This window comes from Hakea prostrata, chromosome 2, assembly GCF_041222555.1.
Source record: "Hakea prostrata isolate BN-2017 chromosome 2, UWA_Hpros_2, whole genome shotgun sequence".
In the NCBI taxonomy this organism is placed as follows: Eukaryota; Viridiplantae; Streptophyta; class Magnoliopsida; order Proteales; family Proteaceae; genus Hakea; species Hakea prostrata.
In genome coordinates this window covers 26927577-26955146 of record NC_142601.1, presented here as the reverse complement: position 1 = coordinate 26955146, position 27570 = coordinate 26927577, and the positions used below count along the sequence as shown (strand labels likewise).

General features: G+C 39.2%; 1 protein-coding gene across 1 annotated transcript; it reads right to left on the bottom strand.

The window, feature by feature from the left end:
- Window positions 1-661: 661 nt before the first annotated feature.
- On the bottom strand, window positions 662-9025 carry LOC149024158 (S-adenosyl-L-methionine-dependent methyltransferases superfamily protein). Its single transcript, XM_089144481.1, has 5 exons — window positions 8680-9025; window positions 8458-8564; window positions 7374-7875; window positions 2691-2809; window positions 662-1886 (listed from the first exon to the last, which is right to left on the bottom strand). Exons 1-5 carry the CDS (start codon window positions 8926-8928, stop codon window positions 1688-1690), a joined length of 1176 nt encoding a protein of 391 aa, XP_089000607.1. The 5' UTR covers window positions 8929-9025; the 3' UTR covers window positions 662-1687.
- Between the last annotated feature and the right edge of the window lie 18545 nt (window positions 9026-27570).

Here is a 27570-nt window from a genome sequence, read left to right as displayed (position 1 = left end):
TCTTGAGCGCCCATCAAACCATACACTACCACGGGTCTTTCGGTTTCAATGCCCTTCCGATTTACGTCTGACACGACAAGGACATCCTAGCCACACAACTAGACAATCCTATGTATGTCATCCAATAACCTGGGAAAATGTCGATAGGCACCTTCGGAGAACATCCCATACTATTTCCTCCGATTCCCAAGGACAGAAGCGTCAATAGGACACTCCCCGATCCCAAGTTATGCCTAAGCAATCACATACTCGAGTCCATCATATCGCATACATTTGATACATCATCATGATAGAAGTTAAATCATAACATCGAAATGATTCATCATATATACAAGTAGCAAGAATAATAAATCATTATAACAAGAGTATATGAAATCACAATACTACTGTTCAAATTCTTTTTTTATTTGTTTGAAGTTCAAAGATGCAAGTAAGTAACATTCTTCAATAATCTTCTCTCCCCCCTCCATTCCCGCTTCTAGCTACCCCTCAATATTCTTAATTTAAGATTTACTTTAAGCATTTATTTATTGTTCTCCCTTCCCCTGGGTCCTTGATCAGAGATGCCTACAGTCGTGCCTCTCTTTGGTTAAGGTTGCCCGTTCCTTTTATTACTCTGTTATTTACTTTTTGTAATTTACTTTCAACATTTATTTGTTGTTCTCCCTTCCCCTGGGTCCTTGATCAGAGATGCCTACAGTTGTGCCTCTCTTTAGTTAAGGTTTCTCTTTCTTTCATTGCTTTGATTATTTCTTTTCTGCAATTTCTTTTTCTCTAATATCCGTTCCCCCGATCGGTGGACTGTAAGTTACGGCAAAGGGTCCACGGTCAAAGTCATTATAATTATATTTCCCCTTCCCTAGATATAGAGCTGACACTCGGATTACTTCCCTTTTATTTTTATTTATTTATTATTTACATTTTTTTCTGCCTTTATTAATTATGAGTTGATTATTTATTTTTCGTTTCAATTCAATTGCATTAGATGCATAGATTAGGACTGTTTGTTTAGTTTAATTAAGTGATTAACAAATTTAAATCATTGCACTCTCGCATTATCACTAAGAAGTTAATTCTAAAGTGACATATCTCATTGAGATCGACACGTTAGCTACACGATACCGTGAGCTTGTGATTACTTTTAATTTCACAAGCACTCGCTATGCCCTTTGTTGCCACCAAAACCAACCCCACCCCCTGCCGGCGCCGCCGCCTGGTTTGAGGGATTTCTGTTGCTTCTGCACATAAAGCTGTTCTGCTCCTGCTTATAGTGGCCCTAAGAAGGCAGCTAACCAGATGGGAAGTCAAGATGAAAGAAATATGATGATTACAAGATGCTCCGGACGAAAATCAAGTTTAACTGATTGCTACAAAAGGGATTTTCTGAGGTAGTGATACAAAATTTGGCATATTGGAACAGACTGCAGGGGAACCTCGTACTTTTTTGGACATACTGGTTTTTACAATCTCTGTTCAGCCCTAACCAAGCCAATGGTTTTTCAAGGGCAGAAAAAGAAAAAAGAAATAGGAATGGTACCTTGTACAAAAGATTAACTTCTGTCATTTATCTACTGCAGATATTAGTGATGACCTCAGATGAAGAAACCTTAGGGACAGTCCTTAAGTGGTAACTAATGCCTGAAAATTCATTTAACTTGCTAAGAATAACAGATGAGAACCACCACCATCATTTTACAGCAACGACATATGCATTCCAAGCGTCTCCTTGTTGAAAAGTGGACATCTCCTCATATTTAATGTCTCGTCCTGCAGAAAGTCCCTCTGAAGTTCTCATTTCCCCTGCATCTGGCATCTGGCGGATCCAAAAATGAACCGACTGAAATCCAGCTTCTTCCAAGCAATCCTTGATTTCAGGCAATGACCACCTGGACATAACAAGTAACCATAATGTACTAACATTTTGCATTGCATGCACATACATGACATTACCACTAAGAGGACATGGAATGGAAAGGGCAAGACAATGTTAAACTGAAGTCTATGCATGTATGTACGTAAAAAGAAAGGGGAGGGGGGGATACAAAAGATTCACAACTCGATAACCTGAAGAATGAGTTACTTCAACAACTTGGTTCAATCGACGATTATGAACAATTGTCTAACAGATCTGAAACTTAAATGTTGAATAAAAAAGAGTCAAATGAGTTAAGGGCTGCCAAAATAGGTATTATCATGGTGTATATCCAAAATGGTTCCACAAAAAAGGACGACATGAATCTTGAAACCTTCAGTAGAAGGTAAAAATTCAGAATAAAGAGGGAATGAATATTTGGCAAGAAATAAACATGTAAACCCATGTGGCCGTTGGTCAATGTTCAGTCCATAAATTGATCTTTTTTCACAACTTAAGCCAAGTTACTGGTTCATAAATTAACTCTAGTTCAGATTCTTGCTAGCCTACAATCTTGGGTCTTCAATTCAATAAACTGATCACCTAGAAGACCACTAAATGCTTGTTGAGAAAAGATTAATGCAATTACAATAAAATTCAAGATCACCATGCAACTTTTTTTTTATACAGGAAGCTACCAGATAGATGGTGCTAGAGCAGTTTCAAATCTCCATGTATCATTCTTCTTCCTCAGGTACGAGGCAGCTTATAGATTATAATAGTCCCATTAGATTGCTAAAGAATAGCCTTAATAACAGAAACTAATGAAACAACTTACAGTCTCCAGTTGTAAGAGAATGCATGACGAAGCTTCTTCTTTTGATTTTGGAGATGAAAATGAAGACTAATTCTTGTAGTGCGATGTATAATATCAAATTCAGCTTGCTCCCAGACATACTGTAGACAGTGAGACTAATAGTTAAGCTCCAACAATCAAGAACATTCAAAATAGTTTAAATTTTTTTAGCAAAGTAACGAAGATGACAAATTCTAAGAACAAGTGGATGAAGAAGCTGTTCCAGTTAACCCTAGTTGTCAAAGTGTTGTGTATACATCAGCAGAAAAGTGTATTCCATAGGTGCAAGGTGACGTCTTGCTCAGTGCAAAAACATAAAGTTGTTTTTATACTTCATGAGTTCAAATTAACTTACACTATTTCTTTGCTTATATTTATGTATTTATTTATAAAAATGCATATATATTATATCCTATACTCTGTTTTATATATGTTTTTTTTCTTGTTACTAGCATAATTATATCACCTTGCATTGATACGGCTTCAATGTTGCTTGCAAGAATAATTACAAGTATGCCCTCCTGAAGATGGTAAATACTAATATGCCATAGTGACCATGAAAACCACAGCAGACAATTTCCTTGTGGTGTCATGATTAAAACTGATTTTGAGTCAGCTTCCATGATATCTTTTCTAACTTGAGATGGGTTTTTAGCTGCTTTGGGTTCTTTTGGAAAGACTAGATAAAGAAAATGGAACTTTCTAAGTGAAACTTCAAATAACCTGGAAGTAAGATGAAAACATACCAAACACAACATGGGTGATAGAAGAACAAATCAATAATAAAAACTCGACATTAAAAACTAAAGTCTGTGTTTTACAGAAAAGTTCATTCAGAATCCATTGAAATCCAAGTAGAGAGGAGGCAATGTAATTTCTTATGCACTTAAAAATGAGTAATAGGTTCATAGCAAAGAGAGGATTTTTTTTTTTTTTTCTGGGGTGAATACAAAGAGAGGAATGTCATTAGAGAAGTAATGAAGACGACAAATAAAAGAACAGGTGGATAAAAAGATGTTCCAGTGAACCATAGTTGTCAAGGTGTTGCCTATTCATTACTATGAAAGTGCCTTCATGAGTCCAGCATTACTTGCTTGATGCCAAATTAATAATAATAATAATAATAATAATAATAATAATAAATATTAACAGTTTTTTTTTATACATCCTACACCTTGTTCATTACATTGTTCTTTTTCTCATTACTAGCAAAGTCATATGATCTTGGGTTGATAAGGCTTCTATGTTGCTTGTAAGCATAGTTACATTTTTGTCATTGTCGTATTATATATGCCGCATGCCTAGGCAGGTGCTCCTCCAACACCATGGGTTGGCTTAGTAGCCTTGACAACTATGCAGTCCAGTAAAAGATTTTAGATATAAGTTTCATGTAGAATGATGAAAACTATGAAGCAAACATAATGCCTCCATGGCGTCTTGATTAATACTGATTTGAGTCAACTTCCATGTTTTCTTCTATCATGATATAAGTTACGCTATTTTGGGTTCTTTGGGGAGACAAGATAAAGAATATGGAACTTGCTTCCAAAGAGAAACTTTAAAATTTCCTGAAAGATGAAAAAAAATAATAATAATAACATAAAATAAAGCCAAACACAACATTGGTGCTAGAAAAATAAATCAATAACTAATAAATAGTTGACATTACATGGTAAAGTCAAATGATCATATTAGAGTTGGTCTGGGAGTAGCTCAAGAAGATAACTTTAAGAGAAGTGGTGAGAAAAGATATGTATAGCTCAAGCCTTGTAGCTAACATGGCCTCAAGCAAAGCTGATTGAAAGTCAAGAATCCATGTAGCTGACCCCATATTGTTGGCACAAAGGCTAATTAATTGTTTAGATCTTTTGATTGACCAAAAGCTGACCAAAAGTGCTATCTTATCATTTCTTTTAGAGTCATTTAGATTGATTTTTGTTACAGTGACTTTATTTACCTACGGAAAGGAAAGAAGGCTACTGCTCTATTGCCTCACTTGACTGACTGGACTGCTCATTAAGGGAACGGCTGCTGGGAAAGAAGTCTTATCTCTAAGGGCAGAAAGGCTAATCTGATAAAAGTGACTTACCACTCTTTAAGGGGAGGTCCAGAGGGAAGGCCTAGCTATATACACATACACCTGCCCACCTTGTTGTGCATGGTAAAGTCAGTTTGACACAAAGGTTCATTTAGAATCAATTAAAATGCAAAGTAGAGAGGAGGCAATGTTCTTTCCGACTAGCTCAAAAATGAGTTCCCCTTCATCAGCAAAGAGAGCGGGATTTCTTTTTTTCTTTTTCTTTTTTTTCCCTACAATCTGCAATTGACCCCAAAAAAAATTACATTCTAATGCTTCATTTATTTATTTATTTATTTATTGTAAATACTTACAATTCACTAAATTCTGAATTCTGAGTTCCTGATGACATCATCATGGGACAGCACTACTGAGGAAGTCACACTAGGACTTGTGAATGAGACTGAATTCTTCTCCAGGAACCACCCCAGGGGTTTCGGCCATCAAGTCAAACAAAAGAAAACCAGAGGCCGTATTCGATCGGTGGTTCTGCCAAAACTTTGGAGGCTCCCATGGTTTTTAACTTTCTATCCTTAAGGTCTTCAATATTAAAACAATTAAAGCAATTCATGAACCTTCTTTGAAAGTTTAAATAAATTAATTGCTTAATTAGCAATTTTAATGCCTATTTTTAATATTTCTATCCTATTTCTTTATTTATTTATTGTGAATATGTATTATGTCCTAAACTATGTTCACTATATGTTGCTTTTCTCATCACTACCATAATGTATAATCTTGCACTGATATAGCTGCTATGTTGCTTTTAAGCATTATTACATACAATTGTCATTGTTGTACAATAAATACTGCACATGGAGGCATGCCTTTTAACTTGGGTGCCCTTCCAAGAGCATGGGTAGTCACCTTCTAAACCATGTAGTCCACTAAAGATGCTAGTTATTGATATAGTTTAGCATCGATGAAAACTACAAGCAAAGAAGTGCCTACATGGCATCTTGACTAAGACTGAATTGAGTCAACTCCCATTTTACTTCCTATATAGGGTTCTTTGGGGAGACAAGATAAAGAAAATGGAATTTGCTTCTCAAGGAAACATTAGATTATCCCATAAGTGAAAAAAAATATATACCAAACAGAACATGGGTGCTAGAAAAAGAAGTCAATCACTAGCTTGATGTTAAATTAGTAACGTCAGTGAGTTTATAGAAATGTTCGTCTAGAGTGAATTGAAATCCAAGTAAAAAGAGGAAATGTTTACTACATAGGTGTTTAAAAACGAGTAATAAGGTTCATCAGCAAAGAGACAGGGATGTTATGTCAACATTTTTCTTTAGCAATCCGCTATTGACAATACAAAAGATATATTTACACTTTTATTAAATGGTTTGTAGCAACCAAGTTTTTGTACATAAACATACACCACTGGATACAGTGAGTAATAAAATAATCTAATTAATATAGCTATAATTAATTTTAATAGAGTGATAATACAATTTAGTAGGTACCAGACGCTGAATTATAGTCTCACAGAATCTCCAAGAAAATACAGAAGTACCCTGAAAGCAGTATATATCATAAGAAGTTCAATCTTCTTCTGTTTATTTCAGATCATTCCCAGAGGCTTTGTAAAAGATTATTCAGTAAATAAAATCTTCAATCATGACCAGAAACAGAAAGTCGCCTACAAGCATGACAGCATCAAAACCATACCGATGCTATGATAATTAACATTACTTTCATGTATAATAAAAAAACACGGGATGATTACTATTGCCCCCTTATACTTTGGTTTTACTACTAATTAAACCTCCTTTATGAAATTACTATTGCCCCCCCTCACTTCTAATAGTGTTATGTGGCTGTTAACATCAAATATGAAATGTCTATTTTACCCTTCATTAAAATGAAGTAAAAAATATGGCATTACCCTCATTTATAGAAACTATATTGAATGTCAATTATATCCTTAAAATCTTATATTTTAGAATTAGTTTTGGATTTGGTGGGACCACATACTTATGGTTGTTGAAACTCTCACATTCTACTTAAATTTTTCATAATCACAATGATGGAGATTTTACAAACAAATTAGCATATAAGATGCTAATTGATAGGAATTTGGTAACATGCATAATGGTCAGCATATATTAGGGGATTTCAATTTCCAACTTTGAACTAAATTTGATATTTCTTAATATTTTAGTTTCTATTTTAAGTTTTATTTAATTACATATTTCCTTTATTTGGTGATTTCTTTTTTAGAGAAGAAAAATCACATCTTTCCTTTATTTAGTAGTTTCTTTTTAAAAAAGAAAAGTGATTTTAAAGTTAACTTTTTCCCATAGTTAATTAGGGGTAGTATTATAACTTGACAAAAGAGTAAATAAGTAAAAAGATAATAGTAGGGTTATTTTTGGGATTTTGAAAAAAAAAATACATGCCACATCATCAGTAAACTAACGAAGCTTAATGGTAGGGGGCATTAGTAATTGTAGGCAAAGTTAAAGGTTGGTTTAGCAATTTTAAAAAGTATAGGGGATAAAGTAGTAATAAAATCAAAGTACAAGGGGGCAACAATAATTATCCCAAAAAACAAATAGAAGATCAATCACGAGAAAACTTACAATGAAGTTTGGGAATCTCCTCTCAAGCTTAAGTTTGCACTCTGATGATGTGCCTCCATAAATGTCCATTACAAATATACCACCACTCTGAGACAAGGTGCTAAGAACGTGCTTGAAATACAAGACCAGGTCTGCACGCTTATGGAGGCAACAGCAGCTGTAATTAAATGCACAAACGATGTCCCTTGCAGAGAGTGAACAGCTTCTCTTGGTGAGTTCAGCTGTCAAACTATCAGGGTGCACTAGCAAGGGCAATTCTACCTTTGTCTCAGAACACTCTTCACCCTCATCCAGTTTAATGTTTGTGATGAGATCTTGGGGCATGTACTTCACTAATCTAGCATCGAGAGGCTGTAGAACATTCCCATGAAAAAGGTACATTCTAGAGCACCCATAAGCCCCAATTTTGTTAACATTGTTTTCTAGGCACCAGGTAATGGCCTCAAGGTCCAAATCCACTCCTATAGCAGTACGTCTTGGATCAGTGCGAAGCCACTCTGTACTGAAAACATAGAAAATGGGAACCATTATTTATCAAAATTTTACAGGTATATCTAAACCAAAAGTAAATTGAAATGAAAAATCCCTCAAATTACAACGCTTATTGCATTTTTATTTTGCCAATATTCGACAGAAATTGAAGCATGTAAAATCCAAATTAAAAGTCCAAAAGGCCAAAAAGGAACAAAACCAGAAGAAGGTAAGAGATAATAGAATTATGGAAATATACTAAATCAATCAGGGCAACTAATTTAAAACCAAGTAGAAAAAAGAAACAGGCTCCTATTCATGAAAGTAAGCATAAGCATGAGACTCCACAATCAAATCCTCATGACAACTATTAAATTCTTCAAGAATCAAGAAACACTAACTACTTGCACTGCCTCTTCCCTTTACCCCTAAACCCCAAAGAAAAAGTTCTTTGGTTGGATCTTGTAATCATCCCTCACTTCTCATGCTGAAGTTCATATAACAGAAACAACCAAAATAAAATAAAGCAACACTAATTAGAATAAGAAACCTAACGGGATTGAATCGAAGATGCAGGAGCGGGAGTAAAGTAATATGAAAGAAAATTTCTAACCATAGAAGAGCGGTACCGCAGAAATCCTCTTGCAGATGGAGGGGAAATCTCCCACCGACGTACATGAGAAAGAATTTCTGCAAATAGCTTATATCCCCCTTTGGCGACTGCACAAAGTAATCATCATTAGAAATGGCATACATTATCGCTTCATTTACTCAGAACTCACAGAAAGAAAAATTCTCCAGGAAGTGTGAGAAGCTGAAATCCTCAAGATTTTACCTGGACGGATTGTTGATAGAGGAGAAATTTCGAAGGGCCAACGACTGAATGCTCGAGAGTTTCATCTCGTTCTTGATCTTGATAATCATCAGTTCCTTTTTCACTGTTTTCAGATTCGTCAGAGCAAGGACGATCAATATCGAAAGTCTGTGGTTGTTGGTGTTCGTCTTCATCGTAACCGCCGCAGTAGGCCCAAGACTTGGGTCGTGGGTTCTTTTGCTTTCTCCCGGGCTTTCCTGTTCGTGGCATTCTTGCTCCAACGTTCGCTTACGCCGCCAAGCGCCACTTCAGGGCGCACAGTGCACACTTCACCCTTCAGACTAAAACCCGGCTCTAAAATGCAAATGTCGAGACTGACCAAATTTACACTTACTAACAGGATTCTGTGAATCTGTTAAAAGACGTTTGACCCTTCAATGGTGCGGGGCCAACGTTTGGAAGTGGGTCCCGTTACCTATCGACGGTCCTGTTCTCGCACTGGTCCAGACTCGCTGAATTGGATCGTTGGTCAGTGAATATGGGGCCTACGTCTCAGAGGTGATCTCGGTACTCCATCGAATGGCCCAGATTCTCCCCCATTTCCATAGTCACTAAAAATAGATGAGGAAAAAATATCCTTATCCCTATTATCCTATTATCCTATCCTATATATAAAAAGCGCATTTGTATTAAAAAAAAATAATAATAAGAAAAGTTGTACCCAAAAATATATAGATGAGGAAATGTTTCCAAAAAAATATAGATAAATGGATGAGGAAAATCAAATGATTAAGTATTTTTAAATTTCTTTTTACAAAAATAACCACTTAAAGCTTCACTTAACAAAACTAGCTAAATTTAAGTTTGCATTTATAAAACTAACAAAAATAGTGGTTTTTCATCAATATTTTTACCCCTAAATTTGATTATACCAATATGGGAATGAAAATGTCCAAAGCATATGAAAAATTGGTGACTTTTTCGTTTGGGCCAAAATAATAGTTTTCCTTCTTTAGTTTGGTTAGTTTTAGGGGTTAAAATTGTCCAAAGGGATGAAAAATTATTATTTTGGTTAGTTTTGTAAATGCAAATTCAGTTTTAGCCTAGGTCTGACATGTCAACAACCTGTGTCGCAGTGTCAGTGCCTAGTGATATGGCCGATTCAGTGACACAGGTCGACATGTCCAACGACTTTTTGAAGGGATTCGATGAAAAATCAACTCCTTGTTTCGAAGGGTATTTGGGGTCATTTTGACTTGAAATTTGACGTGAAGCTTAATTTGAGGCCAATAAACACATTAGGAGTGTTATTTTGACCTAAAACATCACCTAAACTAATGTTCTTAATCGACCCATGTCCGACTGTATGCGGGTGAAAGCCCCGAAACTAGAAATCTGAAAACTCATATAAACCAAATCATCTAAAGTCTACAATTTATTGTACAAGTATATAGAGTCATCCAATCATATAAAATCTCCAACTCTTAATTCCAAGTACTGTGCCTAGGTGGATCGAACTCCATTTGACTGTGTTGTGCCGGACTCCAATGATCTCCCAACAAACTCACATACTGATCCCATCTCATACGATACTGATAGTTCTCCAAATAATCATCAATTGCAGCTTTATAGCGGTCATCTTCCACCTCCAAGAGAACTCCCATATGAGAGAAGTGAGAATAGGGCCAAGGAAGGTGTTGCACGCCTGATGATGCTGGTCGTGCCAATGATTGTGAAGTTATGGACTCCTGAATAAACATTGGCCTCCTGAGACCATGGTCATAGTAAGTTTGCCCTGCGAGTGCCCAGAATACGAAGTACTAGAGGGGATACTCATATCTATACTCATACCATATTGTCCATGTGAAGGAGGGACACCATAAATACCGGTAGGCCAATAACCTAATGTGGAGCTTGCAAACTCATCCAAGCTTAGGGACCCCATCGCTCCTACTAAGTTGCCTGCTGGATTTGAAGGATTAACATAAGAACCATAGGATCCGTAATCGTAAGAACCGTAAGATCCATGAGGGAGGGTGACATCATCATAAACATCTATGTGCTGTTGTTGATTCCCATGGCCCTTCCCCTTCCGATGGTGGCTCGGCCTCGTATCAGGATATTCACGACCATGATCATAATCTTGGGTGGCATGTGTGAAATGAGTCTCCCCAGTGTATTTGAGTGGGGGCTCTTTGTCTCTGGTAGTGGAACATGCAAACGCTGTTCAAGGCCTCCACCACCACCACCACCATAATCATCATCCCTCGCAATCTGACTAGGAGAGAGTGTGTCATCTGGATCGTCATCCTGCCGCTCCTCCGTGCCTCATGCCATCATCCAATCCTCATTAACAGTGACAGCTACCTTTGCATGTGCCTAACCCTCTAGAGAGGCCTTAAACTCATCCACATCAACCCTGCAGCTCGATCTAGCTCTGGGTTAGGCCTCCCTCTAGGTTGGTCCAACACCGGCTCACCCCTGTCCAACATCCACTGAGTGAGGGATCTTGGTCATTTGCGCCCACCTCAAATATATCATCGAGATCGATGTATTGCCTACTATTCTCAACTTGCTCCCTAACATGTTGTATCTTCAACCTCATACTATAGTGACAAAACACCAAATCATTTAGGCGTTGGCTTCCCAACCGGTTCCTCCTCTTGGAGTGGATCATATTGAACGTACTCCAATTCCTCTCACATCCAGAGGCAGAGCAAGTTTGAGACAAGATCCTAATCGCCAATCTCCGAAGGTTTGATGCAGTGTTGCCATAGAGATACCACCACTCAGTTGCATCATCAAAAAAAAATTAAGTTAGAAACTCATAACTTTAATAATCAAATCAACTTATCTATAAATAATAATAATAATAATAATAATAATAATAATAATAATAATAATAATAATAATAATAATAATAATAATGCATTTATGCATCTAAGGATCTAACTATTTAATTATCTAACCTGAATCACTGGTTTCTCTGCCCCGTACAGTAACATCTCCACTAAAAGACCCAAATGCCTAAACAACTTGATCTGCAATAATACAATCATTAGTATTGATTGGTTAGCTAAATTCTTTACACAATAAATACAAATTTTAATCGTTTGAAATTCCCGATGTCTCACCTAGCTGTGGCAAAATGATTGGAGCATCAAATCTGGCTCCAACATCGAAATCACCTGTAACAGGGCATCCAACAGGTTTGTGTCCAACCCTAAATTTTCACTGTATTGATATCTAGGTTTAGAAAATAGGCTGCATATTTAAAAAAATCTTACAATTAGTACTTAAAGGCTTAGAGCTAGGATTGAATGAATTACCAATACTTACAAGGCTACAACTGTCACATCCACCCAGCCGACACCCTATTTGGAATACCCGAGTGTGTGATCCACAGCCCCGAAGATCAAGTTTAGGAACGATCATATCCACTTAGCACAAGAATATAATCAAAAGCAAGAACAAATCATTATATTCAAGTAATTTAATCATAAAGTCAAGAAAGGATCTCAGAAGGATCACAAAGAATATCAGAATACGGAAATACAATATACCAATCAAAAGAAACTATAGAGTATAGCGGAAATATACCCCATAGACAAAGCGGAAGGTAGATCAGAAATCTAAAGCAAAGCCAAAACCTATTACATCTGAAAATGAAAGTCTAGAAGAATAAAGAAAATGGTTCTATCAACTACTTTCTCTACTCATAAAGAGTATCTTCATAAACATAAACTTTCGAAATCAAGCACGGTCGCTCCCACTCCAAGATAGGGCTAATCCTAGTACGCAACATAATCACACAAGGAACCTTCATCGTTATCTTCGTAACAGCTAGTACCTTGCGCATTGAATTGGTCACATGTCGTGGCTTCATAGTCTTCGTTCTCAAAGTCATTGGTACCTGCAATACAATCTAAAAACATGTCCCCCGAAGGGTAAGCTCAAATAGAACTTAGCAAGTATCCAATCACAATAAACATTTCCACACACATTCTAAGGCAAACATAAATGCAATGATATGAAACAATAAATGCAAGTATGCTTCTAACTCTATATATGTATGCTGGTCTCTATTGGCAAACACACTTTAAGTCATAGCACCATGCTCCTCTGGGTAGGTCTCAAATCCCTCTCCTTCATCCTTCCTGACATCTTGGGTTCTCCGTTTGGTAATTGGGTCCTAAAACCTTCTCGGACATACCTTGGCTAGGGTTTAGGTCACCACTCTTTCACATCACCATTGGTCTAAGTATTGGCGCGTGTACAAGGTTAATCTTAGCCCAATGCAAGTCATCTACTGAGCCACATCTACTTAGGGTTAGATACGTCCATTCCTCGCTTCCTGCGATCCTTTCCAATACCTTTCCCATTAAAGTAACCGTCTCCTTCCCGGCTACGTAGACTCTTAACCCTATTGGTCATCCACCATAGTAAACAGGAAGCTCTCCTGTCCTCTCATGCTTCCCGCAATCTCTAGCGCCCATGAGCCCAAGTCTACCACATGCAACCCTACCAATGAATGGCCCCCACAATGTGATTCATGTCCTCTCAGGGGTTGGTTACCGGTCTTGAGCGCCCACAAATCCCCGATGCTGCCACGAGTCACTTGGTCTCAATTCTCCTTCTCATGGGGTTAGATATGACAAGGGTTTCCTAGCCAAACACTTCTAGACATGCCCTAGGTATGTCAACCAGTAGTCAGGGAAAGCGCCAAGGGGCACCATAGGAAAGCATCCCATACCACTTCCACTGGTGTCCAAAGACAGAAACGCCAAAAGGGCATTCCTTATTCCACAACTACAACCTAGGCATTCACATCATATCATGATTCCATACAGATCACATTCACATTCATATTCACTTCACATTTCATATCACATTCACATTACTTAATAATCAATTCTAATATGTAAATCTCAAAATGAACATGCTATTGTAGTTACAGAAGTAATATAATGCTAAGAAAGTAAAATATCAATAGCTAACTCATGCATCTGAATCATATCAAAACAAGGTATGTAAATATGCAAATTGTGAGTTAAATACTCACCTCGTATTCCGAAATTATAATCTTCAAGTAAGAGATTAGAGGACAATTCCAAAATCCCCTAAACATGCTTGAGAAAATATGTATAGACTATAAGAAGTAATTCCAAAAGATCAGAGTTGAAAAGGAAACAAAACAGGGGAGAATCTGCTGTTAGCAACCCTTTGGTCGATGGTCCTTGGTTGATGGGATCGACCAAGCAGATACAATATGGACATAATACACTAAATTGGTCATAACTTCTTCGTTTGAAGTCTGATTACTCCGAAACTTGAAGGGAAGTTCCATAGAAACATATTAAGACTATCTATGAAGGTTTAAACATCTAATAAGGTCAATAGAATAGAATTCTAACAAAACCCTTTTTAGGCTAAAACCACGGATCATCACGGAAAGGCTAGAATGAATGGGGATTCATTCAAAGAGATAGAAGATAGTAAATGAGTAATAGAAAACTAATGAGAAACAAGTCTAACACTGATTAGGATAGGAAACTATAGTAGGAATAGATCATGCTATCAAAACTAACTTAAAAAGAAGGAGAATCACCATATGGCTTCAAGGGAAGCATAGAGTGAATCCTCATTCACTCTAAGAGAAAAGAGATTAGAGGTTGGGTCACAGTAGTGAAATACCTTCCTCATAATCAAGAAATAAAGAAACAATAGTAGAGAGAAGAGATTACAGCAGTAGGAGATAGATTACTAACCTTGAATGAGAGAAATCAAAGAATAAACTTGGTGGAATGCTTGGGGATCTTCCTTGGCTTGAGGAGGAGTCTCTAGGGTTCTTCTCACATTCTCTAGTAGTTTAGAGGCCAAACAATTAGTGTCACATCCACCAAGCCAGTACCCTACCTGGCATACCCGAGTGTGTAATCCATAGCCCCGAAGATCAAGTATCAAGGAAACCAATCTCCCACATTTACAATAACATAATCAAGAACAAGACTAAATCAATGTTATACCACAATACTCAGAGAGATCAAGATAAGATTCAAGAGACAAACAATATAATCAGAGTGTGGAAAGAATGATACCAATATAATAATCAAATGTTGAGTGTCATGAAAAATCACTCCACCTAACACAACATAATGTAGCTCGAAACTAAAAAGGAAAGATTACAATCGATTCCCAAATGAAAGGAAAAGAAAAGAAGTAATCAAACTAAACTAAGGTCTCTTCTAACTTATAAATACAACTTCTAAAGGTATAAGTCTCAGAATCCAGGTTGCGCGTAACAAGCACACGAGTACGACTAATCCTGACACAATACGTCGTCACCCATGAGTTCTTCACTTTCGTAGTCGTTGTAGCCACCAGCTTGGGAGTAGTATGTATCATCGGCTTGTGCTTCATTACTGGCCGTCATAGTCGTCAGTAACTGCAGGATAGTTTAACAAAGATATTTGCGAAAATAAGTGAGTTCAAAAGAACTCAGCAAGGCAAGTTATTCCATAACAACACAAATAACGTGATAGCCGAACATAGCAGATGCAATATGATATGAAACAGACAATGCATGTATGAATCTATCTATATATGTTGGTCTCTATTGCCAGACATGCCTTAAGTCATAGCACCATACTTCTTTGGATAGGTCTCAAATCACTCTCCCTCAACCGTTTCGATATCTTGGGTTCTCCAGTGGTAATTGGGTCTTGCATCCCTCTTGAACATTCCTTGGCTGGGGCTTAGGTCACCGCTCTCTCACATCACCATTGGTCTAAGTATTGGCGCATGTCAAGCTAAAACCTAGCCAAATGCAAGTCATCAACTTGGTTATATCAAGTCGAGTCCAGATACTTCCATTCCTCTTCTCTCGGGATCCTTTCCGGTATCCTTCTCACTAGAGTCAGCATATCCTATGGCTACAACCAACTCGGACTACGAACTCATCAACCCTATTGGTCATCCACAAATACTAAACAGGAAACTCTCATGTCCTCTCACGGATTGCACACCGATCTTGAGCGCCCATGAGCCCAAGTCTATTACTTGCAACCCTACCAATGAATGGCCCCCACAATGTGATCCATGTCCTCTCACGGGTTGGTTACCAGTCTTGAGCACCCACAAACTCACATTGCTACCACGGGTTACTCGGTCTCAATACCCTTCCGAATCGGATCTGATATAATAGGAACATCCTAGCCAAACACCACTAGACAAGCCCTAGGTATGACAAACAATAATCCAGGGTTCCTAGGCTACCAGGGCCTTTGCACACTTGCATTCTCCTTCTCAGTTTCTTCCAACTTCTTCGAGTTCTGCACCACTTGGGCATAGCTCACTATAGGCTGGACAGTGAGGTAAGCTTTAATGGCAGGGCGCAATCCTTTAAAGAACTTCTTGGCCTTGGCAAGGTCAAGCTTCAGAGAATCAGGAGCAAAGAAATGAAGCTCCTCAAACTTCTGTTTGTACTCCAACACAGACAAAGATCCTTGTGTAAGAACCATAAACTCAGCTTCCTTCGCATCTTTCACCGCCTCAGGAAATAATTCATGCAAAAAGCTTCCTTGAACAACTCCCAAGTTACAACACCCGCATGCAAACCCTCCAAAACAGGCCGAGTGGAGGTCCACCAAGCGTCGGCTTCATGTTCCAACTTCTGCTCAGCAAATAGAATCTTTTGGGCTTCAGAACATTGCAAATGTCGAAAAGCCTTCTCCAACTCACGAAGCCACTTGTTAGGAAACAAGGGGTCCTTGGTAACTCCAGTGAAAGTGGGCACTTGCAGTTTCAAGAAACTCGTCCATCAAACGAGTATGAGGAGTTCCAGCTAAACCTCCCGCATTCGAAACTGCGGCATGAGGATTCACATTAGCACCAGTACGAGTCTCATTGTGCAAAGTCATGAAACCCGTCAGCATCTTGTTAAACTAGGCTGCTTGCTGCTGCATCATATTGCCCATAATATTGGCAATATCACGAAAGTTTCCAACATTCGGGGCACCGGATATGTCATGGGTACCCTGATTGTCATTGTTGGTCTGCTGATCATGACCACCACTAGGTATCTCACCACTTCCATGAGGTATCTCATCATGACCACCATTGCTATTGGATCCACCCCGTCCACTTCTCAGAGTAACCATTCTGCAAAAACTGAAAACATAAAAAACACCGAATTTCAAAGTTTCAACATAATCCACAAGTCCAAATGATTTGAAAATTTAAATCATGCTTAAATACATCCATTTAGTCATCCAACAATAATCCATAAGACAAAAATCACATTTTCCAAAAATTCAGCAGAAAATGAGGTCTGTATGTCCATTGGTCGATTGATTGGTCGACTGGCCCAGTCGACCAATGAGTCGACCAATGCTCACAGAATACGAAAATTCGCATTTTAAGCCTCATTTCCTCATTCCAACTTCATTTTATCATCTTCCAAACGTGAGAGAGCTTTGGGGAAAGTCTTCAAATGTTCATTCAAGTGTTCTTGAGGTGTTTTGGTGCTTCAACAACAACACAACATCACACATTCATCACATACAAGGTAAATCTCTCATTCCTTCTTTCATTTTCATCTTCTCATGCTTGCATTTCAACAAAATCCATGTTTTGCTTGTATCCAATGTTAGAAATCATGCTTAGGAATACTTAGAAACATATTCCCTAGGTTTTAAACACAATAACATGTATAGACAACAAGTTCTAACACATTCTAGCACTTTCACCACGTTTTCGTACCGAAATCGTTTACTTTAGAAAAATTTCGTTTTCTCACAAACCGCTTGGAGTTTTTGCACGAAATTAAATGCTACATGCTCAAGATGATATTGTAGATATGTTCATATAGTTTGATTTAACCAATTCCGACTTTTCAAAAATCCAATTTTGACCTAGTTTGTAAAAATCCCCAAATTCTTCTTGCTGAATTTTCCACTTTTAACCAAGTTTTCGGTCAATTTTCTTCAAATAAACTTCATGGTCATGCAATTCCAAGTATTGTGCACATGTTAGTATCTTCAAATCAAATTTTCCCCAAATTTGAAATTTTCCAAAAAATTACGAAAATACCCTTTTGGTTGAAATCTTGAAATAGCACTAACAATCAATGTCTTTTGTTTTCCATAGACATACACTATGCCGAGAGGAGGGTGAGGACAAGGTCGTATAGTAGGGGCACTCAGGGGTAGAGGTCAGGTTCCTTCAGAGCCTAGACAGGAGGTTCGGCGGCCAAACAGATTCGATACTCCACAGGCCGAGTTCTTGTACTAGGCCTACTTCAGTTACTGCAGGATCGAGCTGGGACGTCTACTTCACCTTCGTCAGCTCAGGGTTTTCAGGATTCGGCAGAGATTTGACACTATGTAGTGGACGCATCTCTTTACCGATGATTTTTCGGTATATCCAGAGCTAGTGAGGTTGTTCTTTAGCAACTTTACATCTACAGAGGAGTCTAAAGGTCCAAGACATCCTCTTCGGCTAGTCCTTAGGAGCAGGGTCCTTCAGACACAGATCTGCTTCTCCACGAGATCATTGGCTGAGATCTTACGGGTTCCTTACTACCCACGGTAGTGCGTGTGGATACCTGCGGGGGCAGAGATAGACAGCTACTTGATGACGTACGAGCTGCACGAGATATGCTCTATATTATGGGATGATCGCCGATGCCACACTCCATGGAACAGCGGGCGGATGACAGATTCGGCACGGATTATCGGTCGCATTGTCGGCCGAAACATTATGCCGAAGGCCGGACATCACCATCGAGTCACAGTGATGGAGGCCTTGGTCATCTACCACATCTACATGGGCTTCGAGATAGACCTTTCCTACATCATTCAGTAGGTCATGCTGGATCTGGTTCTGCGGCCTAGCATGCGGAACCTTTGCTATGGGAGGCTACTGACCTTGATCTTCAAGCACTTTGGAGTGAGTTTCGAGGATACACCAGTGGATGTTGGTTCATCGAGGTACACGATCGGGACTAGGACTATCGGACAGATGAAGCTGAAACAGACGGTGAGATCTCCTGGTCCCGATAGGTGAGGAGGATGAGGAGACAGAGGAGGAGGAGGAGTCAGAGGATGGAGGAGAGGCTGTCGGTCCTGATAGTGATGATTAGGCAGGAGATGATACAGAGATGCACAAGGCTGAGTCGGGGCATCACGAGTTTCCTCCATCACACTTCGAGAAAGGTGGTCCGTCTCATGCAGTTCCGGAGACTTCAGATCTCAGTGCATAGATGAGATCGATGACTTCCATGCTGACGAGGATGGAGATCAGACAGGAGCAGATGTATGAGAGGATGGAGTCACAACAGGATAGGATAGCGCATCAGATGACTCAGCTAGCAGAGGACTTCTGAGCTTTCAAAGATCCGAGGAGATCACCTAGATAAACTGTACTTTAGGATTTCCATTTATGCATTATCTGATGTAATTGTTGTAAAACTTTTGAAATTAATGAAGTTTACTTTGTTTCACTTTATTATTGTGTATTATGCACTTTTCTTTTATTGCATGAAGTGACAATTGTTTAAGTATAATTATGGTATGTTATTCATAAATATTCAGTTATGCTTCATTGGTTAAGTTTCTAGTCCAAGTGTTCTATTATTCACTTCTAAAGAGTAGAGGAGTAATTTTAGATCTATGACTCAGGAAGGTTCCGTTATTGTTTTCTGTGGTTAGGATTTCCTTGAACTTTGGGCTCTGATACCACTTTGTCACATCCACCCAGCCGGTACCCTACCTGGCATACCCGAGTGTGTGATCCACAGCCCCGAAGATCAAGTATCGAGGTAATCAACCTCCCACATAGACAAAAACATAATCATGAACATAAATAATCAATGTGCAAAAGATAAACAAAAGATCCAAATAAGGAAAGAATAAATCATATATAATCAGAGTACGAAAGACAATCAGAATGTCTACATCAATAAAGTAAAGTGAGGCGGAATCCCACTCTACAACCAGCGGAAAAGTAGTACTAAAAGGAAAGGAAAATGAATGAAAACTAATCCCAAGAGCAGGTACAATAAGTAACTAAATCGTTCTCAATCTTATAGACAACATCTCTATAGGTATAAATCTCAAAAATGGCGCAAGGGCGCTTCCACTCTATGGTTGGACTAAGCATCGTATGCAGCATAACCACCTGCGGAATCTTCAGTGTAATTGTCGTAACCGCAATCACCTTCCTGGAGATATGCCTCTTCTCCTTGCGCTTCTTCATACGTGCAATCATGATACTCAGAACCTATAGAGTAGTCTAACAAAACATTTTACAAAAGGAATGAGTTTCAAAGAAACCCAGTCAAGCAGTTAATCCATAACAACACAAATGGCAGGATTTCAAAGCAATGTAAAATGCTATATGATATGAAACACATGATGCAATATGATTCTAACTCTATTTATGCTGGTCTGTATTGGTAGACATGCTTTAAGTCATAGCACCGTACTTCTTTAGGAAGGTCTCATCACAAAACGCCTTTTGGTAGTGGGTTCGGCATCCCTCGGGACATTCCATGGCTGGGGGTATAGATCACCACTCTCTCACATCACCATTGGTCTAAGTACCGGCGCATGTCAAAGTCAAAGCCTAGCCAAATGCAAGTCTCCTACTCAGTTACATCAAGTCAGATCCGATACGTCCATTCCTCGCCCCTGGCGATCTTTTACGGTATCCTTCACACTAGAGTCCTAATAATTCCTGACTACGGACTCATCAACCCTATAGGTCATCCACATATGGTAAACGGGAAGCTCTCATGTCCTCTCACGGGTTGGTTACTGGTCTTGAGCGCCCATGAGCCCAAGTCTATCCATATGCAACCCTACCGATAAATGGCCCCCACAATGTGATTCCTGTCCTCTCACGGGTTGGTTACCAGTCTTGAGCGCCCATGAATCCCCATTGCTACCACGGGACATTCGATCTCAATACCCCTCCTATTAGGGTCTGACATAACGGGACATCCTAGCCAAACACTACTAGACTGTCCTAAATATGTCATCCAACAATTTAGGAAGGTGTCCAGAGGGCATCTCCGGAAACATCCCATAATATTCCCGTAGTAGTCCAAGGACAGAAGTGTCAAAAGGACACCTCTCCTTTCCAAACCATACTTAATCATACACAAACAGAATTCCATAACATCACATATATGGTAACTTCATATATGGAAAGAAATCAATAATAATATATAACTTGCATATAATTGGTAAGTAAATCATACATGAATCAAGTTAACATAAACGAGTAATGCTACTGAAATCAAGACTACGCAACAGTAGTATATCATTTTAAGATTCTAATTAAGGAAATAAACTAACAAGATTCAAATATAGAAACTAGAACATGCAATCTATGTAGTTAAGGAAATAACCATCCTTACCTTATATAACTCGCAAAGGAATCTTAGGGAATCAAGTAAGACGTTGACTAAACTTGGGAAGAAAGTCCTAAACAAGTGTATACAACATATTAGGAAAGATACCTAGAAGGAAAGATATCAAAACATCCAAAACAGACCAAATATGAGGTTACTGTACTCATTGGTAGATTGACTTGGTCTACTGCCTCAGTCGACCAATGAGTCGACCAACAGAGACAGTGGCCTTCAAAAATCAGAGTTTTTAGAATATGAAACCGATTTGGTGGTTCAAAAGGGTACTAAACAAAGGAGAAATTACAATGGCAGCATACTAGTATACAAAGGATTTCAAAACACTAATCAAATCAAGTCTTCAAGTTATAAATTTGGAAACAAAAAAGTTACCATAATTAGATCAATCATGGTTCTTGAAGAATTCATAGTAAAAATCATGGAAAAGAACAATAGGATGATGGATAACTGATTGTGAATAAGAAATCATGAATAACATGCATAGATCTTCAAGAAAATTAGATCTAAGACTGAAGAACATGAATCTAAATAAGGAAAGCGAATGAATACAAGCTTTCCTTCAAAAGCGAGTGATGATCTTGATGAAGATCATCCACCAAGCTTTAGATCCTTAGGAAAAGAGAGGGAAAGAGTATAGTGATTGTTGCAACAGAGATACAACATCACTACTACTGTCCTAAATCAGAAAAGGAAATAAAAGTAATGAAGAATCAAAGATGAAACACAGAAGAGGATGATCACATACCTTTTTGTGTAAAAGCACGAGTTTTGACGAAGATCCGTCAAGATAATCACCAAGGATGCAAGGGAGATGACTTGCAGAGGGCTCTGGTACGTTCCAAAGAGTTTGGAGGCAGAAAATACGACGTAGACTCGAGATTGGACTTAAATAGAGCAAGCAAAGACCTAATTAGCAAAACAGAACCCATTGGTCGATTGGATTGGTCGACTGGTCCAGTCGACCAATCAGGATAGCAAGTCCAAAACAGGGAAATGAAGGCTCAGATCAAATCCAAACATAAAGGGGTTTTGCACACACACCAAGTGACTTACCTAGTAGGTAGAAATGCCTTCGAACCAAGACAGAGAGCACTCCAAGTCTATCAACTAATTCGATCTTCATCAGGATGCAGTTTCCATAAATGGAACACTGACATCAACACTCATGGATTCAAAGCCAGTCACCAAGTCTTCAACTGAAATGGCCCAAAGCTGACTTCTTGCTTTACTTTGGGTTGTTGGACCTACAAACAACAGGGTTTCCGGGTCAAGGTTAGGGCTGGGTTTCACACCAAAGGCCTAGGATTCGCAATCACAGGCCTAGCATTTGCATTTACTGGTGGTCGATTCCCGCCATACTGTTTAAACTGGCTGGGCTGCTGAAAACCAAGGCTCTGACCTACACTCCTAGGCTGAAAAGCAGGAGTGGGGTAGGGTGTAGGTCTCACAAAGTGCCGATCATTACGATCCACCAAACCAGGGTTCCTAGGCTTCCAAGGCCTTTGCACACATGCATTCTCCTTCTCAGTTTCTTCCAACTTCTTCGAGTTCTACACCACTTAGGCATACCTCACTATAGGCTGGACAGTGAGGTAAGCTTTAATGGCAGGGCGCAGTCCTTTAAAGAATTTCTTGGCCTTGGCAAGGTCAAGCTTTAGAGAATTAGGAGCAAAGAAATGAAGCTCCTCAAACTTCTGTTGGTACTCCAACACAGACAAGGATCCCTGCGTAAGAATCATAAATTCGGCTTCCTTTGCATCTTTCACCGCCTCAGGAAAGTAGTTCATGCAGAAAGCTTCCTTGAACGACTCCCAAGTTACAACACCCACATGCAAACCCTCCAAAATAGGTCGAGTGGAGGTCCACCAAGCGTCAGCTTCATGATGCAACTTCTGTTAAGCAAACAGAATCTTTTGGACTTCAGAACATTGCAAATGTCGAAAAGCCTTCTCCAACTCACGAAGCCACTTGTTAGGAAACAAGGGGTCCTTGGTCACTCCAGTAAAGGTGGGCACTTGCAGTTTCAGGAAACTCTCCATCATACGAGTATGAGGAGTTCTAGCTAAACCTCCCGCATTCAAAACTGTGGCATGAGGATTCACATTAGCACCAGCATGAGTCTCATTATGTAGAGTCATGAAACCCGTCAGCATCTAGTTAAACTTGGCTGCTTGCTGCTGCATCATATTGCCCATGATATTTGCAATATCACGAAAGCTTCCAACATTCGGGGCACTGGGTATGTCATGGGTACCCTGATTGTCATTGTTGGTCTGCTGATCATGACCCCCATTGGGTATCTCACCACCTCCATGAGATATCTCATCATGACCACCATTGCTACTGGATCCACCTCATCCACTTCTCAGAGTAACCATTCTGCAAAAACTGAAAACATCACAAACACCGAATTTCAAAGTTTCATCATAATCCACAAGTCCAAATGATTTGAAAATTTAAATCATGCTTAAATACATCCATATAGTCATCAAACAATAATCCATAGGACAAAATTCACATTTTCCAAAAATTCAACAGAAAATGAGGTCACTGTGTTCATTGGTCGATTGATTGGTCGACTGGCCTAGTCGACCAATGCTCACAGAATACGAAAATTCGCATTTTAAGCCTCATTTCCTCATTCTAACTTCATTCTATCCACTTCAAAACGTGAGAGAGCTGGGGAAAGTCTTCTAAAGTTCTTCCAAGTGTTCTTGAGGTTTTTTAGTGCTTCAACATCAACACTACATCACACATTCATCACATACAAGGTAAATCTCTCATTTCTTCTTTCATATACAATCTCTCATGCTTGAAATTCCATAGAAACTATGTTTTGCTTGTATCCAATGTTAGAAATCATGATTAGGAATACTTAAAAACATATTCCCTAGGTTTTAAACACAATGACATGCATATACAACAAGTTCTAATACATTCTAACACTTTCACAACGTTTTCGTACCGAAATCGTTACTTTAGAAAAAATTTGATTTCTCACAAACCGCTTGGAGTTTTCGCACGAAATCAAATTCTACATGCTCAAGATGATATTGTAGATAGTTCCATATAGTTTGATTTAACCAATTCCAACTTTTCAAAAATCCAATTTTGACATAGTTTGTAAAAATCCCTAAATTCTTCTTGCTGAATTTTCAACTTTTAACCAAGTTTTCGGTCGATTTTCTTCAAATAAACTTCATGACCATGCAATTCCAAGTATTGTGCACATGCTAGTATCTTCAAATCGAATTTTCCCCAAATTTGAAATTTTCCAAAAAATTACGAAAATGCCCTTTTGGTTGAAATCTTGAAATAGCACTAACAAGCAATGTCTTTTGTCTCTTCCACAGACATACACCATGCAGAGAGAAGGGCGAGGACAAGGTCGAGGTCGTATGGTAGGGGCACTCAAGGGTAGAGGTCAGGTTCCTTCAAAGCCTAGACAGGTAGTACAGTGACCAAACAGATTCGATACTCCCCAGGCCGAGTTCTTGTACGAGGCCTACTTCACTTACTGCAGTATCGAGCTTGGACGTCTACTTCACCTTCGACAACTCAGAGTGTTCAGGATTCGGTAGAGTTTTGACACTATGGAGTGGACACATCTCTTCATCGAGGATTTGCCGGTATATCAGGAGCTAGTGAGGTTGTTCTTTAGAAACTTTACATCTACAGAGGAGTCTAGAGGTCCAAGACATCATTCTCTTTGGCTAGTCCTCAGGAGCAGGGTCCTTTAGACACGGATCCGCTTCTCCACGAGATCATTGGCTGAGATCCTACGGGTACCTTACTACCCACAATAGTGCGTGTGGATACTGCGGGAGCAGGGGATAGACAGCTACTTGATGCCGTACGAGCTGCACGAGATATGTACTACGCTATGGGATGATCGCAGATACCACACTCCGTGGAACAATGGGCGGATGATAGACTCGGCAGGGATTATCGGTCGCATTGTCGGCCGAAACATTATGCTGAAGGCTAGACATCACCATCGGGTCACAGTGATGGAGGCCTTGGTTATCTACCGCATCTACATGGGCTTCGAGATAGACCTTTCTTACATCATTCAGTAGGTCATGCTGGATCTGGTTCTGCAGCCTAGTATGCAGAACCTTTGCTATGGGAAGCTACTGACTTTGATCTTCCGGCACTTCAGAGTGAGTTTCGAGGATACACCAGTGGACACTGGTTCACTGGGATATACGATCGGGACTAGGACCATCCTACAGATGAAACTGAAACAGATAGTGAGGTCTCCTAGTCTAGAGGGTGAGGATGATGAGGAGACAGAGGAGGAGGAGGAGGAGTTTGAGGATGGAGGAGAGGATGTCAGTCCTGATAGTGATGATCAGGCCGGAGATGATACAGAGATGCACGAGGCTGAGCCAAAGCATCACGAGATTCCTCCTTCATCACACTTCGAGAAAGGTGGTCCGTCTCATGCAGTTCCAGAGACTTCAGATCTCAGTGTATAGATGAGATCGATGACTTTCATGCTGGAGAGGATGGAGGTCAGACAAGAGCAGATGTATGAGAGGATGGAGTCACGATAGAATAGGATAGAGCATCAGGTGACTCAGCTAGCAGAGGACTTCAGAGCTTTTAGAGATCAGAGGAGATCACCTAGATAGACTATACTTTAGGATTTCCATTTATGCATTATCTTATGTAATCGTTGTAAAAGCTTTTGAAATTAATGAAGTTCACTTTGTTTCACTTTATTATTGTGTATTATGCACTTTTCTTTTATTGCATTAAGTGACAATTGTTTAAGTATAATTATGGTATGTTATTCATAAATATTCAGTTATGCTTCATTGGTTAAGTTTCTAATCCAAATGCTCTATTATTCACTTCTAAGAGTAGAGGAGTCATTTTAGATCTATGACTCAGGAATGTTCCGTTATTGTTTTCTGTGGTTAGGATTTCCTTGAACTTTGGGCTTTGATATCACTCTGTCACATCCACCCAGCAAGTACCCTACCTGGCATACCCGAGTGTGTGATCCATAGCCCCAAAGATCAAGTATCGAGGTAATCAACATCCCACATAGACAATAACATAATCATGAACATAAATAATCAATGTGCAAAAGATAAACAAAAGATCCAAATAAGGAAAGAATAAATCATATATAATCAGAGTACGAAAGACAATCAGAATGTCTACATCAATAAAGTAAAGTGAGGCGGAATCCCAATCTACAACCAGCGGAAAAGTAGTACTAAAAGAAAAGGAAAATGAATGAAAACTAATCCCAAGAGCAGGTACAATAAGTAACTAAATCGTTCTCAATCTTATAGACAACATCTCTATAAGTATAAATCTCAAAAATGACGCAAAGGCGCTTCCACTTTATGGTTGGACTAAGCATCGTACGCAGCATAACCACCCACGGAATCTTCAGTGTAATTGTCGTAACCGCAATCACCTTCCTGGAGATATGCCTCTTCTCCTTGCGCTTCTTCATACGAGCAGTCATGATACTTAGAACCTGTAGAGTAATCTAACAATACATTGTACAAAAGGAATGAGTTTCAAAGAAACCCAGTAAGGCAGTTAATCCATAACAACATCAATGGCAAGATTTCAAAGCAAAGTAAAATGCTATATGATATGAAACACATGATGCAATATGATTCTAACTCTATGTATACTGGTCTCTATTGGCAGACATGCTTTAAGTCATAGCACCGTACTTCTTTAGGAAGGTCTCATCACACAACGCCTTTTGGTAGTGGGTCTGGCATCCCTCGGGACATTCCATGGTTGGGGGTGAAGTCACCACTCTCTCACATCACCATTGGTCTAAGTACTTGCACATGTCAGGGTCAAAGCCTAGCCAAATGCAAGTCTCCTACTTAGTTACATCAAGTCAGATCCAGATACGTCCATTCCTCGCCCCTGGCGTTCCTTTCCGGTATCCTTCACATTAGAGTCCTCATAGTCCCTGACTACGGACTCATCAACCCTATAGGTCATCCACATATGGTAAACGGGATGCTCTCACGTCCTCTCATGGGTTGGTTACCGGTCTTGAGCGCCCGTGATCCCAAGTCCATCCATATGCAACCCTACCGATAAATGGTCCCCACAATGTGATTTATATCCTCTCACGGATTGGTTACCGGTCTTGAGCGCCCATGAATCCCCATTGCTACCACGGGTCGTTCGATCTCAATACCCCTCCGATTAGGGTCTAACATAACAGGACATCCTAGCCAAACACTACTAGACAGTCCTAAATATGACATCCAACAGTTTAGGAAGGTGTCCAAAGGGCGTCTCCGAAAACATCCCATAATATTCCCGTAGTTGTCCAAGGACAGAAGTGTCAAAAGGACACCTCTCCTCTCCAAACCATACTTAATCATTCACAAACATAATTCCATAACATCACATACATGCTAACTTCTTTTATGGAAAGAAATCAATAATAACATCCAACTTGCATATATTTGGTAAGTAAATCA

Bases quoted from the DNA above. Each gene is read 5' to 3' on its own strand.
- LOC149024158 (XM_089144481.1), bottom strand. From the start codon at position 8,928: ATGCCACGAACAGGAAAGCCCGGGAGAAAGCAAAAGAACCCACGACCC. The intron at 7,876-8,457 runs GTTAGAAATTTT...CTATGTTTTCAG, and splicing joins TGCGGTACCGCTCTTCTATG to TACAGAGTGGCTTCGCACTG. The intron at 2,810-7,373 runs GTAAGTTTTCTC...CACTGTCTACAG, and splicing joins GGAGATTCCCAAACTTCATT to TATGTCTGGGAGCAAGCTGA.